Here is a 20605-nt window from a genome sequence, read left to right as displayed (position 1 = left end):
CTCTCTCCTGTATCTGTCACCCTGCCGTGCAGACAGACCTTTTTCTCCGAGCACTGTCACTCTCAGGTTGCTGTTGTTCGTGGTCGTGCTGTCCTCTCCTGGGGCAGAGGTGTCTCTTAGGGCTGGGTGGGTGTTTCTTCTCAACCTGTTCCCCAGGGTTGGGTAAGTAGCCAGTGCTGCTCAGAATTTTGGTTTCACGTGGGAACGCTTTGCCACAGAGTTTGAGGCACTCCAGCATCCGCGTCTCTCCTGGCGTGCTGCACGGCCTGTCTTGCCACCTCCCTGAGCAGCTCTCTGCGTGGATATGAAAATCTCTCTGACATTTCCACACCTCATTTCAGCAGACGCTGGAAATATTGTATTCCCCCTTGATATATATTACGTACCATCCCAAAGCTACTCCTTGTCATGAGGTGGTATTGCATGGTCCGGGTGAGTCACAGATTCCCGGACTGGAGAATCCCATGTGAAATCTGAGGAGTGGAGGGACACTGAGATGAGGTGTCTGAAATCCCCTTTTCCACACCCCAGGTGGAATGTGTAGGAACAGACTCCCCTTCTTCATGTGCCTCTGGGGCTACTATTAACAGCAGTAATCGGCATTTACGTTTTAGCAGTCTCCTAAAAGCTAAAGTAAATCTAAATACTCTCTGCCAGGAGAACAGTTGGATTTTTTTCTTCCCTACACAGTTGTTTGTACACTAACATTTCAGTCCAGTGGTCTGTCAAACCTTATTCTCACAGGAAAAACTGTGGTCTTGTGCCTGCTGTGCTGTTGGTTCTGCGTTCCTGTCAATTTTATGCTACCTGGGATTTATCAGTTACTCAGGGTTTGTGTGCTTTTGCAAAATGGTATCTTTTTGAGCTGTTGCCATGAATCGTTATGGATTTGGATTTCTACAGTATTTTTCAAAATCCTACTATTTAATCTGCTAAAATAATGAGAAGGTTTTGACTGTGCTGGTTTGAGTCTGTTCCCTTCCACGTACCCCCTCCCACCCTATCCCCATACTGAAGAAAACAGCACCCTTTTCTGTGGTCTGAAACTTCTCTTAAGAAAGTCAGGTCAGGACTGGGTTTGGCATTACACAGATTAACAAAACTCCAGGGAAAAGGCTTTTCCATTCCGTATGCTCATGCAGAATTGGGCTGTGAAGCCGTGGCTGTTGCTAATCTTGCCATTATTCAAGGGGATGTTTCACAGAGGGAGCGGTGCTGCCGTGCTCTGTGGGATCGTGCCAGCCTGGAGGGAACAGCCCTAACTCGGGATGCGGGATGCCAGCTCTGTGGTGGGGTCAGGGCCTTGGGAGCCCCTCCAGAATTCCTGGCAGGAGCAGGAGCTCCTGCTGCTCCTGCAACATGATTCCCTGTGTGCCCTCTCCTGACCGAGCTGTTTAAAAGGTATAGGGTATCCTTCCCATGTTTAAAATGTCTTTTGGAGTCAGTCAGTAGGCCTTAATGAAGGAGTGAATAACATGCCAAGCTTGGGAAGAAGCCTATTTTTGCTTTCTCAAAGTGATACCCTATCACTGCAGAAAAGGAGCCTGATTTACTTATATAAATTAACCATAAAATAAGGTTTCTGGATTCCCAAGTTCTTTTGAGTGCAGCCATGGAATAATTCACCCACCTATTGCTGATCACTTTTTGCTTTTTATTTTTTTTGGTCTTTTTCTAAATTACATTTGTAAAGGGAACCTTCAAAATGTCTTGACAGCCTGAATCAAAACTGTGAAGAGGTCTCAGCTGCTCCATTCATCTCAACAGATTTCTGACATAAAGTGTGGATTTTTGAAAGCAAAGCACTTAAATACTTGATTCCCTTAAAGGACGTGCTTAAGTACCACTGAAGTACCTGCACGTTTGTGCAGCTCTGTGGATTTGGTGGCAGGGATTGTTGAATCAGACCTGTTGCACTGCTCATAACCTTAACAAAAAGTGTCAACTGTGAAGTGCTTTTACCACTGGTCTGAAAGCATCCTTCCTGCTTGCTGAAATGAAAGATTTACAAACGGAGCTTAATAACAAAATAATTCAGGGACAGGAAGTCTCATTTTTTCCCCACTCGTGGCTTAGTTCACTGCAAGATTCTGCTGCAATTTTCAGTGCATCTGGGAATTTTTTTGGAGATCTTAATTTCATTGTGTTCTGCAACATTTCATAACAGGCAGCCATAAAGAAGGGGAATCACTTAAAATCCTGTGTTTTAGGTACTTACTCAGTGCTATTACTTGAGCTGCTGAGCAACACATAACCTTTAATATATTTATCCTCAATTATCTTTTTGAAGTTTGCATCTATTATTACTCCATCTGGGAAAACAGGGTACAGAGAAGTAAAAGCAGAAGTCAGACAGCCTGTCTGCAGCACAGTGAGTAATTGGACCCCTGGATCCCAAGCTGCCACTGTAATCACTGTACTGCATTCCTCAAATCTGTAATAATTAAAATGACTGTCTGAGCCATTGGTTGATGTGGTGGGCTGGAGCCTTTACATTTGGGGATGTGAGAACGGGAAGTCAATGAGCTAATGAGAGACTTTCTGGCTCTTCTAGTAGTAGCTGAGCATTAGAACACCAGACTTATTAAACAACTGGAAATTTTTATTTGTTTGATTTTTTAGCTCTGCAAATTCATGTTTTGATGCATCTCAGCTTAAAAATGGAACATGAAATGGCTACAGAAATTTAAAAGTCATGAAAGAACTCCATAATGTGGTTAATAAAAATGTTTTATCTGTGTGAATCTCTACAAATCTCAGCCTCTGTTAATCATTCTAACAATGTGCAAGAGTTTTGTAATCTCTTTTCAAATATATGTTCATTTGGGCAATCTGCTAGCCATTGCCAGTTTCCAAAATGAATACCTTAATGGTTGATACAAGATTTTTTTCTTCTGTAGTCTTAATTCAAGACCATAGGGAAGATATTAATATGCAGTTTTATGGGTTATGTCTAATGAATTGTGTAACTCTCCTCAGATAATCCAAGTCTAGTATACTGTAATACTAGTCTAGCTGTTAATTTACTTTGGCTCTCTGTTCCATTTAGCAGAAGGATTTAACTAGAAATACTACTCTGGGATATTGGAAAAATGTCTTGTGGATGTAATTTTGCTAGTTGTCAGTTTCTTAAATGTTGGGAACTAAATATCTGTTGGGTGAACTAGAAGTCTGCTGTTTTTCTCCAGTTAGGTTTCACAGTTGAGGTTTTCATTATTTCAGAGGATTCTTTAAAAATCAAAAATGTATATTCAGGAACAAAAAGCCATTGGCTCAGATGCTGTGCTTTAACATATATCCTCAAATTTCATTATATTTTGCAGCAGTTATACTTCTTTTGAGCAGAGGATCTTAAATTTTGTTGTTGTTTTAAAATCTTTGTGGTGGACAAGTATATCTGTAGTTCGCAAGCACAGAAAAACTCCAAGAACTGCAAAAGTAAAATTAATATTCTGGACACACACACTTCAGTGTACATTTTAACATTCTCTTATCTTCCCTATTCTGCCCACAGTTTCTCCTTAGGCACACTTGAAAAGGCTGTGGGACTGATTTCTCATGGTATGCTCTGCTTGGGGAGTGTCTCACCAGGTTACAGCATTTGTGCTGTGGATTCTGCTGGTGGTTTAGTTTTGTCTGGGTGAACATGGCTTAATGAGCTGTAACCTATGGGTGCTCTTCAGGTTCTGAAAGAAGTCTCTCCAAAACAAGTGGGTTACCTATTGCTTAGTTACAGAAGTCTGTAAAAAGATAGTAGAAGTTGCAAAAAAGAGTGCATTTACAGTAGTTATGTGGTCAAGAAAGCACATCAACCTATAAATTTGTCCAGTAACTAAATATAATTTTTAGGTGTAGATATTCATAGATCTTAGCAGTTGGTTCAGCCCTTACTGGGAGATCTGTTGTCGTGTGACTTCTCCTTTCTCTTCCTTCTGTCCTTTTTACTGATGTTCTTTTTTCTTTCCTCTGTTCTGGTAATTTCTTGAATAAAATTTATTCTTGAATAAAATTAATAAAAATTATTAACGTTTCAGTGAGTCCAGGGAAGTTCTTTAGTACAGTTTATGTGTTTTTAAAAGGTTGCTGAATGGTTGTTTTGATGTCCAGCCTGAACATTCATTTGCAGACCTGGTTTGGTTTCCACATGACCACACCTCAGAAGAAAACCATACTTGGTTAAAACCTGCTGAAAGTGCCTGGTTATGAGACTGCCTTCAAATTCTGGAATTTACTACCCGGTTTTCCCTCACAAATAAGGTGTAGGATTAGAGACAGTTTTTTAAAAATGTAATTTTAGTTCTTGACAGATGACTTCTTAACATTTGTATATTGAACATTAAATCATATAAGATTTTATAATCCTGTTGCAGCACTAGATCAGAAGAGGCTTTTAAGAAGGATTGCTGATATTGAGTATATTCCGGTTTCATTCTCTTTAAAGGAGGTTTCTTTGCATCAACCCAATTTCTGTAAAATTATTAGTATTTCCATAGCACTGAGTAATTCAAAATAAAATGGGAGAAAAAAAGGTGGCAAAACACTTCTTATAGAAGATATTGTATGTAAACTGTACTGGCTAGAAGTGTCGTCATCTGCAACAGGCTTCTGGAGTACCTGAGGAATTTGCATAAATGCATTGTCTCTTTTGAATTACCCAAGGCTGTAATAAGTGAAGTTGTACTGAACATTTGCTTTATGGTGTATTTGTTTGGAACTTTATCTTAAAGGTGACCTGCAAGGCTTACTTTTATCAGATAGTAAAAAATCTTTACAAAATTTCAGTTTTATTGTCTTAAATGCAAAGCAGAGCTTATCAAGTGCTACTCAGTCCTTTTTAATAACAGCATGCAGTCAGCTTAATTACCTTTAGAAACATGAACAGTGTGGCTGCAGATAAACAATTTATTTTTGGAAGCTAGAAAAATGTATTTTCCAGATACATTTCCAGTGCATTCCCAAATATTGGAGGAAATAATTCTGGCTGTATTGATGTTACTGGTGCTGTATACTTGATGTGTTCGTTGGAAACCTTCACATTTAAGGATTTGTTATTTGTGATTTTAGTCTATTTTGGGTTGAAACTCTGCAAAAGCTCACCCAGAGGTGCACAGGTTTTTGAAGGAGAACAGTAAGATGATCAGTAACTTTCAATTAGATGAATCCACATTGGACATATTTTTGAAGGAACACTGTGGCTTTTCCAGGTAATTATGTAAATGATGGGTAATGTAGATATGTATTTCTGAGGGAAGTACTGAGACCTCAGTAATAGCTATCAGCTTTTCATTTGATATTTAAAAACATGGGGTTTTAAGTATATGCATTTACACTTACAATGCATTGCTGGGTTGTTTTGTTTTGAGGTTTTTTCGAGATAGCTCTTAGTGTTTCTCTAAATGACTTAAAACCTAATAACATGGAGTATTTTCACAGGGGGATATATGGGCTGTTAACTTTATGAGTATTTAAGTTTTCTTCTCATTCTTTACTTTTTTCACTAATATTTTTCTGACTTCTAGTTGCCTGTAGATTTTGAATTAAAAAATAGCCTCTGGGAAATCAGTCATAAAATATTCATTGAGTTTAAGGAGACAAGGATTTCATCTGTGTACATCCTTTTAAAACTTGCAAAAATACAAGTTTTCAATGAGCTTTTAGTCTTCGAAAGCAAATTGCAGAGTAAAATATGCAGAAAGACACTTACCTTTGCTCATGTTGAATATTTATGCCAGCTTAGAACTGAGTGAGGGAAGGAGGCGACCTGTGGGGTGTAATGATCTCAGTATTGACCTGTGGTGACTGAACTGTTCATGCTTTCATTGACCAGCCTTATAACTAAAACTGAAGAGATGCATCTTGCACAAGCACCATTGTTGTGCTTTTTAAAACAGCTTTTTATAGCACAGTGCATCGTCCAAGAAAGTGTCAAGTTAGAGGTGTTCTGCACTCTTTGAAAATAGCAACCCTTCAAGGAAGACCTGTTTTGTTTTAGTTTTACCATTGCTTGTTTCATGTATAGAAAGAATGTAAAGATAAAAATACGCAGGCTAAGGGAGGATTTTGGTATCAGGATTTATGTTACATCAGGAACATAAGTAACCTTTTCACCACTCCTATCACATGACTGTTCTAATGACTTGTGGGAGTAGTTGGGTGTTGTAAGAATAACAGATTTCATCCCTGTTGTGCTCACACTGAACTTTGCAATACTGCATAGTCCTGGGCAGCAGTGTCAACTTGGTTTCTACTTTCAGCAATATCATCTACCTGCCAAACGAAAACGTACTCAGGATGCTGCCTATTCTGTTATTTGAAAACAGATTTGAAGTGAACCTAAATGTTGACTTTAGGCATGCCTTTTCCTATTAGTTCTGTTTTAGACTGATGGGCTGCTTGTTCTGTGTGTTTGCATTTGTATAAGAAGAAAGGTTGATGCAACTGTGAAATAAAATCCAGTGGAATATTTTTTAAAACTGCATTTAGAGCAATTCAAGATTTTTCTTTCATGTTTGCTATTCCTTATTTTAAGATGTAGAATAGGGAAATCCGATGAACTCTTGTAGGAGCTATGCTTATGAGTATTAAGTTTAATTTTTGTATAAAACTTTGTCTTAAAATTTTTTTCACAAAGGTCTTTAAATTAGTTACCACACATTTTGCCCATTGCTTGAGTTTTAGTTTCTTCTGGAACATGTTCATTGGTTATGTATCCTGAATCTCTACCTAAAACAATGTGTGGAGGGTCAGGGGTTTTTTCTTAAAAAAAAAAAAAAAAAGAAAATAAGTCTCAAGAACTTAAATTTTATTCTAAATATTTTCTTTCTTTTGTTTCTTACTTAGGAATTTTATGTGCTTGGTGGAGATGGAAAAAGAAGAAAAGCAAGTTGGCTTCCTGGAGAAAGAAGGCAGCACATACTTAAAGGAACTTTTTTTCTGTGGAACCATGTTTTGAGTGCTCCTCCTAGACATCGTCCATAAATATTTCTAGATATCAGCAGATTGATATGATTGAAAACCTGGCTTATCAAACAGTATACACTGGGAGAAGCCTGCTTAGAATAAGACATTTTCTATTGTTTCTGAAAGTCTGTGAGAAAACACTATAGACATCCATCAGGTTTTTTTTCTTAATTCTGCATCTGGATTCAGCAAAGCCAGTCTTTGAAGTGAATAGAACCAGAGCCTTTTTGGAAACTTTTATTGAACATGACTCATGGAGAAGAGCTTGGCTCTGAGATGCACCAGGATTCTGTTGTTCTAACTTACCTAGAGGGATTACTAATGCATCAAGCAGCAGGAGGCTCAGGTACTGCAGTTGACAAAAAGTCTACTGGGCATAGTGGAGAGGATCAAAACTTGAAGATTTCAGGAAATATATTTCCCAGCTGTCAAAGTAATGGTCCAGTTCTTAATACAAGTACATATCGGGGATCTGGCATGCTGCACCTCAAAAAAGCAAGACTGTTGCAGTCTTCAGAAGACTGGAATGCAGCAAAGAGAAGGCGGTTGTCTGATTCCATTGTGGATTTAGATGGAAAAAAGGAAGCTTTGTTGGCTGGCATGGTTGAAAATGTGCCTAAAGGCAAACAGGATAGCACATTACTTGCCTCTTTGCTTCAGTCATTCAGCTCTAGGCTGCAGAGTGTTGCTCTGTCACAGCAGATTAGGCAGAGCCTTAAGGAGCAAGGGTATTCCCTTAGCCACGATTCCTTACAAGTGGAGAAAGATTTAAGGTGCTATGGCGTTGCATCCAGTCACCTGAAGACTCTGCTGAAGAAGAGCAAAGCAAAAGATCAGAAGCTGGACAACAGCCTGCCCGATATAACAAAGAACCTGCCCAAGGAGAGGTTTATAGAATCCCCTCATGTGGTGCAGAGCGGACCTAAGGTGATAAATGAGCCTCTGTCATGTGCTGCAAGATTACAAGCTGTTGCGAGCATGGTGGAGAAACGATCCAGTCCTGCTGCTTCGCCGAAGCCCAGCGTAGCGTGCAGCCAGCTAGCTCTGCTCCTTTCCAGTGAAGCCCACTTGCAGCAGTACTCCAGGGAACACGCTCTAAAAGCACAAAACGCCAACCAAATCGCAAGCGAGAGACTGGCGGCCATGGCCAGATTGCAGGAGAGCGCTCAGAAGGATGTGGGCCAGTTCGGTCTGGCGAAAGGAATGACAAGCCATCTCAATGGTCAAGCGGGATCATCACCCAAACCGCTTTCTAGCAAAAGCAATATGGCACCATTTCAGAGTTCGGTGGGAATCATGCATTCGCCTCCCAAGACTGTGGGATACAAAAGTTCTTTGGAAAGGAGTAACCTGAAAACCTCTCCCAGCAACAGTTTGCTCTTGCATCTGCTGAAGAGCCAGAATACCACCAAGCATGTGACAGGGCGTGAGCAGAGTGAGAGAGCCAGCATTTTTGAAGACAGTAGCACACCAACAACTGTTGATGAGTACTCAGACAACAATCCTAGTTTTACGGAAGACAGCAGCGATGATGAAAGCTCCCATTCTAACTGTCTTCCTATAGACCTATCCTTTAAACAGAGGACAGATAAACCAGATGCAGGTCCACCTGCATCACTGGATAACCTGACTCAGTCCTTGCTTCATAACTGGGATCCAAAAGTTTCCTGTCCAGAGAACAAGGAAGAGAAAGACACTCCAAAATCTTCCAAGCTGAATCCCCATCAGAAAGTAACACTGCTTCAGCTGTTGCTTGGGCATAAGACTGAAGAACAGGCAGACAAGAGTAATGACCCTCAGGGACCACACAGTGCAGCTGATGTGGCAAAATTCACTGTTCAGACTGGGAAAAGGACTCCTGTTACTGACAGTCCCAGTGCAAATCGAATGACTCCATTAAGCACTCCACCTTTGCTGGCTTCTACAAAAGCAGACTCTCCTATAAATCTCTCGCACCAATCTCTAGCCATCAAGCGCAGCTCACCACCGTATGCCTGCAGCATCCAGCCGGACAGACTGATGAATCCTGCATCCAAACATTTGATAGACCTGTCTAAAAGCAAAGAAATTCAAGGAGCCAAGCTGAGCAGGAATGACAGTCCCCAGAACTCTTCAGCATTCAGTGCCAGCAAGCTGTTGCAGAACCTGGCTCAGTGTGGCATGCAGACTTGCATGTCGAGTGAAGAACAAAGAGCCAGCAAACAGCTGCTAGCAGGAAACATGGATAAACCTGTGGGCTTGATTGATAGGTTGAACAGCCCTCTGCTCACGAATAAATTGAGTACGCATGAAGAAAATAACAAAATACTCAGTTGTCAGCCTGCGCCTGCGGAACAAGGACTTCCAGGTTCAGAAATAGAAAATCTCCTTGAAAGGCGCACTGTCCTTCAGCTGCTTCTGGGAACTCCCAATAAAGGTAAAAGTGAAAAGAAAGAGAGGATGCTTTCAAGAGATGAAAGTTCTCAAGAACAGACAGATAAGGCTTTGAATGAGCAAATATTGACGGTGAAAATAAAAACTGAACCATCTGAAGAACCTAATGTTCCTTATAATTCAAATGCACAACAAGTAAGAGAGTGCAAGGGCAACAAATTTCAAGGATTTGTTCATTCACTGCACAGAAACACAGCTGCTTCTCCAGCATCCGAGGAGTTGAAATCTGAGCCTCTTTCACCTCAAGATTTCTCCTTTTCCAAAAATGGCCTCCTAAGTAGGTTGCTGAGACAAAATCAAGACAGTTACCCTGCAGATGAGCTGGACAGGAGTCACCGAAACAACGAGCTGACACACCTTGAATCCAAGAGTCTTTGCACACTACCGAAGAAGAGGAAGCTTCATGCTGAGCCTTTGGAAAGTCCACTAAAAAAGATGAAAAGTAATGTGTCTGATGCTGCAAACAATCACGCTTCTCCTACCGAGGCGCTGTATGGGCCTTTGCTTAACCAGCAAGAACTGAAATTCAGCAGAAGTGATGCTGAGTTTAAATATGCTGTAAGTCACGGTTCAAATAGTGAAACTGAAAATAGGAGTTGGTCTAGAGATAGTAAAGGCTTTAATGTGTTGAAACAGCTTCTTCTCTCAGAAAACTGTGAGAGAGATCTGTCACAACATAGGAATAACATACTAACAGAGGGCAAGAAAAAAGGAAACAAAACCAGTGCAACAGTTAATAAACCTGAATTCACCATTTCTTCAGTAAGATCGTTGATGGGAAGCCCTGTGCAGCAGAATAATTGTGTAGATCATAGAACATTTCAGTATCCTGTAGCAGTAAAGAGCCCTGCCGGTTCCCCCTTCCCTGAACATTTGGGGAATACGGTATCTAGACTCGAGTCTGACCAGTTTAGCATGTGTTCCATGCCCAGTGAAAAAGGGCCCATCAGATGGGTGATCACAGGCATGGACAAGAATGATTATGAGAAAGACTCTCCGAGACTGACCAAAACCAATCCAATATTGTACTACATGTTACAGAAGGGTGGCAACTCTGTTAGTAGCCAAGAAGCACATGACAAAGAAATTTGGAATGAACCTTCATTTACTGAGAGTTCAACTCATGTTACAATCAAAGAGGAGTTGCCATCTGACACAGAGCTTAAAACTCCTTTTAGTAACTTGAGAAGCCCTTACAACAGCCATATGGGGAGTAACACCTCTCATCAACATGGTGGTGTGAATGGAGAAGTGCATGGACTTCTGGAAAAAGTGCGAACAATCAAAAAAGAGCCAGAATAAACTGCAGCCTCCTCAGTGAGTTTACAATCAGCGGTTTTGAATCTTTGTTTAAAAAAAAAAAAAAAAAAAAGGAGAAAAAAAAAATGAGTATCAACTTGACTACTGTATAAATTGAGCATGATTTTAAAAAAAGCATGGTCTAATTGAAACATGTTTTCATTTGATAAACTTTTTATTTTTCTGGTGTTATTTAAAATACATGTAGATAAATTTTGCTTTACAGTAGATTGTCACAAGGAAACTAGAAAGGTTGTAATTTGTACAAGATGTTTCTGTATGTATCAGATTAAGTTATGAGTACTCTTTGATCAGAGTCTTATTTGGAACTGCAAGTTTTTGGTATAACAAAGTGTAAGCATACAGCCTAGGTGGTGGTGATGCTGCGTTTCCTCCCTCCCTGTAAAATAATCCTTATTTTTTTGAAAGCCTGAGCATAGAGACAGCGTACTTTTTTTTTTTTTTTGAATGTTTAATATGTTTTGTGACATTTTAAGGATAACTTTTAAGACATGGAGCAGTCCGTCCAAGGTATTAGCTCATCATATTGGAAAACCTGCGTCAGTGTTAATAATTGAAGTGCACTGAAATGTATCTTTTAGTGCTTCCAAAATTTGTATTGTTATTTTTAAATCTTGTTTGTGGTCCTGCCAGAATAGTGGTGTAAAATCTATTTTTCTTCCTTGCCCTGCTCTTGACAAATGCCTTCCTCAGAATTCTTAGCCATAGTTATGAGTTATTAGTTATGATTAAGGGTTTTTTCTAGGTTTTTATAAAAAAGGCAGATTTTCACAGGCCATGCAAGTACTGCATGAGTCCTTTTGTCGGCACATTCCTGTCACTTCCCTGCTGAAAAGGGGAAAGCCAAAATGCCTCTTGGAGTAGTGGAATTGAGAAGGCTTAGTACATGTATTTGGTGAGGAAAATGGTGGAAAGCCCGTGAAGCAGATGAGTGGAATTGTCTGTTCAGCACCATCCTGCTTCTCTGCAGAAGAACACTGACTGTGCTAAAGCAGCACATCAGCCTTCCACTCAAAGATGGAATAGGATTTTAATGAAAAATGTGTTGGCCTCTTCCTACAACCAGGGAAAAGAATCCATAATCTGCCAATATTTATTACTCTCTGAACAGCTGATGCATGGTTTAATGCACTACCCTTTCACTGCAGAAAACCTGGTTTTAGAATAATTTTCCAGGTTGCACTGAGGATAAAACTGTGGTTTTGTCATGTTCTGTAATGGATAGTGGGACATGTCTTGAGAAATCCTCCTCTGCCCTTTTCCTCAATCCCCACCTGTGCTGTGATTTGTAACATCTGGCAATATCAGCCTGAGATGGGAGGAACTGAAAATTGCAGTCAAAGCTGAGACACCTTAAAATAATTGCAGGCTGGGGAAGAGCCGTGAGGCGCCACTTTCCTGTTAACGCTGTCAGTGTTAACTCCATTTGCAGCCCTTATTTCTCAGGGGGGAGGAGGAGGAGAAAATCCAGTTCCTCTAAATTATGTGAATTATTGGCAAGCAGAAGTTTTGCTGAACTTTTTACTCCCCTGGAAAAAAAACCTGTTCTCTGTGGCTTCTTAATTTCACTGATAATCCCCTCTGCTATCAGCAAACAGCTGAGTAGTTGACTTGCACCAGATAAAGCCACACGGTTTTAATTTTGACTGTTTTCACCACTGAGAGCCAATGACATGACAGAACTGCTCTTTCTGTCCATCTCATGTCTGCATAGCAGAGATGAGTGATGGGGCATTGTGCTCTTCTGCTGTCTGGTTTGGTTTCAGAGACCCTTTTCCCAGACTCCTGGCTTGCTGAGGCAGAGCAAGCTGTTATTCCCCCTCTCATCCTCATCCCCAGCCCAGGATCACTTCCTCCTTTTCCCAGTGCAGTTCCTATTATCCTACTGAAAGGGACTTCTCCTGTCTGCCAGCTGGAAAATGCACCACTATTCTGTTTTGCCTCCCTCTGGGGGAAGGATACCTTCTTTTAGGGAACACAAATATTTGGCAGTATCTGATATAAAACATTCCCCCTGGTTTTTATGAGAAATAACAGAGCAATTTAAAGATATATTTTTATGTTATTTCGGTGAAGCATAATATATTAATGGGCTGTACAAAGAAGATTTATATTTTAAAACCTTCACACAAATCTAATATCATTTTAAATGTCATTGTTTGAAGTATAATATAAAAATAAAATTTTGTTTGTTTCTAATATTGCATTTATAAGTGGCCCAGTGACAATTCAGATGTCTCATAGAATAATCATTAATGAGATAAAGTATATTTTGGATCGACAGTGGAACTGAATTCTTTTTATATGAGTCAACCCAGCAGAAATATTAAAAAGATGGTATTTGTTCCATCCATTAAATGTCTTTTAAAGTCTTAATTGATTATTTTTCTTGAAACAATATGTATATAGGTAGGAAATATATACAATATAGAATAATAGATGTTCCCCAGAGTAAGTACAGGGTTATAATTTACTTGAAGGGCTCCACAAAATAGTGCAGTTTGAGTGGACATGGAATAATCTGGTTGAAAAAACTTCATCGAAGTCGAGATGAAAAATGGAGACAAGACTCTGACCCTAAAAAAAGTAATATTGGAGTCTAGCAGTGTGCTGACCTATGTATTTATTCTAGGGTAGTCTATTGTTATAATATATACTTTTGAACATTTAGTTTTGAAGGTTTTATAAAATGTTTAAGTTAAAATGGTAACAGTTTGACCAGTTGAGGCTTTACTTTCTTCTTGGGTGATGTTAACAAAAGGGTATTGCCATTCTCACAGACGTCAGTAAACTACAATACACCAGAATTTAAGTTTAGGACATGCTGTTCATGGAAGAATCTTGCCTCTTGCAGACACTGCAATCTCAAGCAGCAGGTAACACAATGATGAGGACCTTGAGAGAGGGAAGGACATGCCAAGGGAGTGCTCTCAGTCAGCTGCTAGGAGGGCAGCAGTCTCCTATGTGAAATTCTCCAGTACCACTGCTGTTACCCCCTCCCTAGGAAAGAGAGGTCTTTAAATCTACCCCACCCACATTTACAGCCTTGAAACCATAGGACCAAAGGCTCTTTAATCATTTTTTGCCTCGTAGCATGGGTGAATAAAAAGGAGTCACTAGTTTTTTAACTTGGGGACTTTTCCATCAGAAAAGAGGGGTGCAGGAGCTGGCTTTGCTGCACCAGCAGACGGACTGGAGGGCTGGCCTTGTTTTCCCAAGCCACTCAAATATCCATGATTTCCACCATAGATGAATTTCAGAGCAGGGTCATCTCTTGAATAGCACTTGGTGCTCTCAGCACCTTGTATCTCCCACAGGCTCTTAGACTATGGATTTGAAGGAAAATGGCATCTTGTCAGATACTGGCAGCAGCAGCTGTATAGGCAAAGCAGTGCAGGATCGATGGGTGCTGATGTGTGATCTCACCACCGAAGGGACAGGGAGGGAGGGGACAATGTACCTCAGTTGTGGCTGGGTGAGACTGATAGGGAAGAGTTGCCTCCACCTCACAGAGCAGTGAAGAAGTGAGTTAGGGAGTTGTCTCTATACCACACTTTTAGAGTTGTAATTGCAACCCCTTGGGTCTGAAACGTGAATTAACTTTAACCTCACTTAACTGGGAGGAGTTGCAGCACTTGGATTGCTGAGTGCCCGATCTACAGGCGCATGCACTTGGCATGTAGCACTCAAGCCAGATAGATTTGGGGATTGACTTGTAGTCACCACGCAGATATGCCTTTTTTTTCTCCAGAGGGAAGCGTACAGGAGTCAGATAACTGGATTTTTAGTGTCTCCTCTGCCAAAATTTGAGGAAATGATGGGGGGTAACACATGACCACAGAATCAAAGGTGTTTTGCTGTAGGGCTTCTCTGCTGATACCACATAACCAGGCGGCTCAGTTGGAGAAGTTTATAAATGTTACAAGATCAAAAGGGAATTCAGCCATAACTTTCACTTTTCTTAGCCATTTACTCTTAGTAATGTTTTTAAATTTTTGATTTACAAATGTTTTTAAAAGAAAGAAGTGAGTGGTTTAAATTTTCCCTGTTAAATGTTGGTGAAAGTATTACAGCTCTCATTGACGTCAGTGACATGATATTACCAGTTTGTTCTCTGCCACATCTTACAGAGGAGTAAACTGGTAAGTATATATTATATATATTTATATATAATGTAAATATGTTGACTTGTTACACCTATAATATGTTGAAATTGGTTTTTAAAAGGTGATGTAAATAGTGGTTTCCTTAATGAAAAATACATATTTTGTATTGTTCTAATGCAAAGGAAAAAAAAAACCTTTTAATCTTTTTTGTTATGTATATTCCATGTATAAGTGTAAATATGATCACATAGGTTTAAAAACTTTTGCATGTATGTATACAGTTGCAAGTCTGGAAGAATGTATAGAAAAATACTTTTATTTAAAGTTGTGATTACCTGCTGCATGAAAAGTGCATGGGGGACCCTGTGCATCTGTGCGTTGGCAAAAAAAAAAAATGTCTTAACAAGTCAGGTCAGTTCAAAACACAACAGTATTCCACTTCTGGACATGACTTCTGCTGTGGTATTTTAGCTTTGTGAAAGAATGTGCTTCAAATCAAAAGGGTCTGGGGGAAAAAAAAAAAAAAAAGCAAAATTACTTTTAAAACATGAAGTGCTCATACAACTATAATCAGTCATGTAAGTTCAGGACTCCATTTTGCATAATTGAAATATTGTACCAGGACTATTCCATCCCTGTACAACAAAGGAGTATTGATTTTCATTGCCATACATAAGAATTTGGGATTTTGCCACAACCAGTTTTATTGTGATGTGTCTTCAGTAATTTATCTAACTGGTCTCATTTTTTTATTAGAAATTAATTTCCTCATGTGATGTCACAAAACTGTACATACTGCAGTGTGAAGTTTTTTTAAATCTTTCAGTGTTTACTTCCTGCAGAAGATTTGAATAAATGAGAAAAATGCATTGTCTTGATGGTTTTTAAATCTGCTTTATTTCATGTGTTAGTGGGCTCTTTGCATCAGTGCTGTTAATGCAAATATCTGACAACAAAAATACCTCAAGAACTTAGGCACACATAACCTTCAGCAAGGCTACTGACTGGAAACAGAGAGTCGTGGAGTGGAAGTGAAATAATCTAAATCAGATTAGCAGCTTTACTTTACAAAGCTCTGTACTGTGTTTTATTCAAATACCCTTCTGCTTATTAACTTGAAGTCAATGACCATAAACTGGAAACCTCTAAATGGGAATTCTCACGTGAAAATCATTTAAAATGTTGAAATGTTGTTCAGGTCCCCTGTGCAGGGCAGGAAAGATCTTTTTTCCCACTAAAACCTACTTTGGTCCATATCACAAAGAGGACGTTTTAGTTTATTCCAGTTATTTTCCTAAGCAAACGTAGAAAAGTGAACACAATTTGCCTGTGAAACCTACAGAAAGGTTTAGTAGTGCACTTGCATCGTATTTTGGGGTTTCTGAGTTAGCTTAGGACATCAGTGCGAATGATGGATTGCAGCATTAGTGCAAGTGCTGTTTCTCCAGAATATTTTTGTTCCAAGATGTACAGGCACACTGTGTCTGGAGCTGTACAGTTGCAGGCAAGCACTTGGATTGTGACTGTTCTGGATAAAAGTAACAGCTATTTTCATGAATCCTCCTATGTTTTCTGATCTCTTAGCAATAAACTGCATGCCTGAGGTCCTTTGGAAGCTTTCTGGAAAGCCTAAGTTATAAAACATAAAATTAATTTTAAAATAGTGATTCTGACTCCATAGGTCTCAGCTAGGTCTTCATGAACTACATAACTGAGCTTTTTAATTGGTATCCTAGAATAGAATAGGGTTGGGATGCTGTCTGTCTTTGGATATGTCATCTTGTAGTACAGATGCAGTACCACCAGTGATAATCAGCTGTGCTGCAGAGGGACAAGACCCTTGACCCAGCTTCTGCATAGACTCTTCTCCCTGTAAGTAGGCTTGATCTGAGGGATGAATGGCTAAGCCAAAATACAGCCACCTGAAAAAGCAAAAAGCAATATACCTAAGGAGCCAGTCTTCCAGTGGCAGCGCAGCTCGGAAATGATTTCTTGAATGGTTTGCTTTTCCTCACTGATGTGGTTCCTCTGGTTTTGAGTCTGCCCACCAAGCAAAGCCCACAGTATGCCTCTGTTTCTCAAGTGGTGCTCCTTGGAGCACCTGAATATCACCGATTTTTCTTTAATTACTTGGGGGGGAAGGGGAAGGAGGGGAGGGCAGGAAAGGCTGTTTTAACTTCACTGTATTTATCCAATTGTGCTGCAACACCAAGTAAAACTTGCATTGTGTCTACCAGAACAAACAAGCCTGCGGAGCTGAGCGTATGCTGTGCTAAAAACAGCCTGTGGAGCGACGAGGATGTTGAACGGGTGTGAATATCCTGAGCAACATTTCACTGCGAGTGAATGTTTGCAGCACTCGCTTAGTGATTCATAATGAACTCGCTCAAAAATGCCTCAAACTGTCTGTGAACTCTTTGCAGGCAGACCTGTGGTCACGCGGAATCTTCTTGGTCTCCAGGTTTTTCCTCACAGAATGAAAGATGTGTGTGATGTTGATGCTTTTTTAGCAAAATAGCTGCTGGATAAAGAAATTTTCATATCTGCTTTAGAGATGTCAAAATGGGGAGGGAGGGGATAGCGATTGTGTTCATGGGACTTGGCAGCCCAGTCTTCTGCTCCTCAATGAAATTAACATCAAGGACAGATGTGGACTCTGATGGATCATTTGCAGGGATGTGCCTTGTGGAAGCCTTTACCAGAGCAGAGAAACTTGTTGCAGTAATACAAACACGTGCACATAAGAAAAGTAAAGCAAATTATTCTTCACTGACTGTAAACTTTGCCAAGAAAAATGAGTGTTTGAAACTAAAGAGTGCAATGACACTGTTCTTGTGTGTGACACAGCCTGGCACATTAGAGGTGTGGAATACGCCCATGGGAATGTCTGTAGGGATCTAGCCTTGAGCAGTGGCTAAGATACACAGGTAATAATTGCTGATAATATTTTTATTTCCTTTTGATTGTCAGAGTGACTCAGAGGGAGCATGGCACAAACTTGGGCATGAAAATCCTCTCTGCTGGTAGCTATCAGTGCTGCTAATGAAGGAGCATATGCTGATCCGAGCTAGCAACAGCCCACTTTGATTGGGCTTTCTAAGGACTGCTTGCTCTTAATGAGTAAAGAGGTTTGTCACTATTTCCAGATTACTTTTCTGATTAAATTACTCAGAATTTAACTGAATGCAAAACGAACATCATTGACTTGTGACTGTGCCAGTTAGATAAACCTGATGCCTGCCTTTGCAGTTAAACTCAGTGTGTGCCTTCAGTGCATCTTCATGTTTTGGAGAAAGATGGAGAAATAATTGTGTCCTCCTTCACAGTATAGGTGATCTGGATTCCCGTTTGGTGACGTCGTGTTACTTTCTTACTAAGTGGGAGGCAAACTTAGATTCTGTAAGTTAGTGGGGGATCTCTGACCTCAGTCTTTACTGAAGCTGGTGTTGACTTTAAAGTCACACCCTTTTTTATGCTCAAATTCTTTTGAAAATTTCAGTACAGACCTCAAAGGTGACTTGTGCAAATGAATGTTGAGTAGCCACTGAAACATAGATACATGCTGTCTGTTGTTGTTACCTCTCAATGTTTGCCTCTCTCCACCTTTGTAACTCCAGCAAAATGTCATAGTTCTCCAAATTCTGCCTGACTAGAGCCCATGCCCAAACCTCATCACAGGTACTGAGAGAGAATAAGCGGTGAAATTCAAGCATGATTTGGAGCTGGATGCCCTGATGCTTAGTCTCGTATATGCTGTGACTTGGGAAGTGCCTTACTAGGGTTTCTGTGGAAAATGGAAGTTCGTCTGAGCTGATATAATTGTGCAGTTTTTTTATCCTGAATGTGTTATTCACATTTGACTCTGAAAGAAACCTTTGGGTTTGTATTTTTTTAGAGAAGTGTAAGTAATTCTCACATGCCTTACAAATGGCTCAGCATGTGATTCACCTTGGGTCTTGCAGGAAGCCTGTGTTCCTTCAGTTCCTCATGTTTGTAGGTATCTGTGTGCCTGTCCTCTTTGTTTGCTGTGGCAAACCAGCAACTTGGGGGTGTTTCTTACCTTTTGTGCCACAGTTAATTGAAGAGGAGGAGGAGGAAGAAAGAGAAGGAAGGGGAATCTTAAAACAGCATGCTACAGTATGTTATTCTCAAGTGCCCTTTACTTTCTAATCCCACCTCATTTTCTTGTGTTTAACATGGTCACAGTGAGGAAGCCATCACTAGCATTTGAGGCAGGAATTAGATGAATCCAGGAAAAAAAAATCTCATGTAGCTAGTCATGTCATAGATAGTAGAATCACTGAATGGTTTGGGTTGGAAAGGACCTTAGAGATCATCAAGTTCCAACCCCCTGCCATGAGCAGGGACACCTTCAACTAGACCAGGTTGTTCAGCCTGACCTTGAACACTTCCAGGGATGGGGCATCCACAGCCTTTTTGGGTAACCTGTTCCAGGGCCTCACCACCCTCACAGTAAAGAATTTCTTCCTGATATCAAACCTAAATCTTACCCTCTTTCAGCTCAAAGCCATTTCCCCTTGCCCTATCACTGCATGCCCTTGTAAAAAGTCCCTCTCCTGCTTCCTTTTAAGCCCCCTTCAGGGGAGGGACTCTAAGGTCTCCCCAGAGGAGAAGGAGACCCTCTTCTTCAGGCTGAACAACATTTAGCTATCTTGGTCTGTCTTCATAGGAGAGGTGCTCCAGCCCTCTGAACATCTTCGTGGCCCTCCTTTGGACTCATTCCACCAGGTCTAGATCTTTTTTAGTGCTGAGGCCCCAGAGCTGGACACAGCACTCCAGGTGGGGTCTCAGGACGGCAGAATGGAGGGGAAGAATGATGTCCTTCAACCTGCTGGCCATGCTGCTTTTGATGCATCCCAGGATAGGGTTGGCTCAGTATACTAACTAACTGTAGTTCAATATCACCACTTAAACCCTGGAACATTACTGATTCAAGTTTACTTACTTCCTAGTCCAAAATCAAAAGAAGCTTTACATTTCATTATGCAGAAGTACCAAGAGCTGGTTTGTCCTTACATAGATATGCTTGAAAATCTAAAAGGAATAGTCCAGGTAATCCTTGCCATATAGTGATGCGTCTCTCTTGTGTGAGCAGCTGTTAACTCTCATGCCATTTTTCTCCTTCCTTGTACCTATTATTTTGAGTCCTTTCATCTCATCTTTAAACTGCACAGGAGCCCAGTTATCATCCATGAAGGGCAGCGGAGACAAAAGAAGTATGTATTTTTAGACAACTGCTTTGAAATAAGTATTTGCCCAAGGTACTGTGTTATGCATTGACTGTATTGAATGCTATATCTTGGTCTCTCCTCTGAAAGTATTCACCCAAGGCATTGCATAGTGCCTGCATACTGAGAAGAGAGGTGATGACATCTAACAGCACCTACCCCCGGTATCTTCTTTATTTAAGAATGCTGCTTACTGTGGCAGAAAGAAGTAAAGTGTATGTCACACAGCCTTTTTTCCTCACCAAAAAAAAAAAAAAAAAAATTGCTTTTTAAGAGTTTTTAAAAGTGACACAGAATAAAAACTGCAAGTTCAAGGACAGAGAAGGAAAATGAGAGGGGAAATTTTTTTAAGTGTCCTCAGCATGGTCCAGCTGGCAGCCTGTAGCCTGCTCCCATTCTGTCCCACCACCTGTTTCCCAGAGGGAAGGCACAAGGGTGGTGCAGGCAGTGGTTGCTTCCCAGGGGGCCAAATTTTGCCATTTGCATGAGATCTGACGTGGAGAGCTGGGAGCTGGTGGCGGCTGCTCTCAACGCCAC

General features: G+C 40.4%; 1 protein-coding gene across 7 annotated transcripts in view; it reads left to right on the top strand.

Moving 5' to 3' along the window:
* Positions 1-15693, top strand: part of NRIP1 (nuclear receptor interacting protein 1) — a 75927-nt gene extending 60234 nt beyond the window's left edge. For all 7 annotated transcript variants that reach the window (XM_050333791.1, XM_050333790.1, XM_050333794.1 and 4 more), the window contains one exon: positions 6841-15693. In XM_050333791.1, coding sequence (XP_050189748.1) covers positions 7207-10695 — 3489 coding nt within the window. In that variant the 5' untranslated portion in view covers positions 6841-7206 and the 3' untranslated portion in view covers positions 10696-15693. The remainder of the gene's footprint in view (positions 1-6840) is intronic.
* Positions 15694-20605: the final 4912 nt, after the last annotated feature.

This window comes from Myiozetetes cayanensis, unplaced genomic scaffold (assembly GCF_022539395.1).
Source record: "Myiozetetes cayanensis isolate MyiCay16 unplaced genomic scaffold, myiCay2020 scf5-8, whole genome shotgun sequence".
Classification (NCBI taxonomy): Eukaryota; Metazoa; Chordata; class Aves; order Passeriformes; family Tyrannidae; genus Myiozetetes; species Myiozetetes cayanensis.
This window is presented reverse-complemented; position numbering and strand designations above follow the sequence as displayed.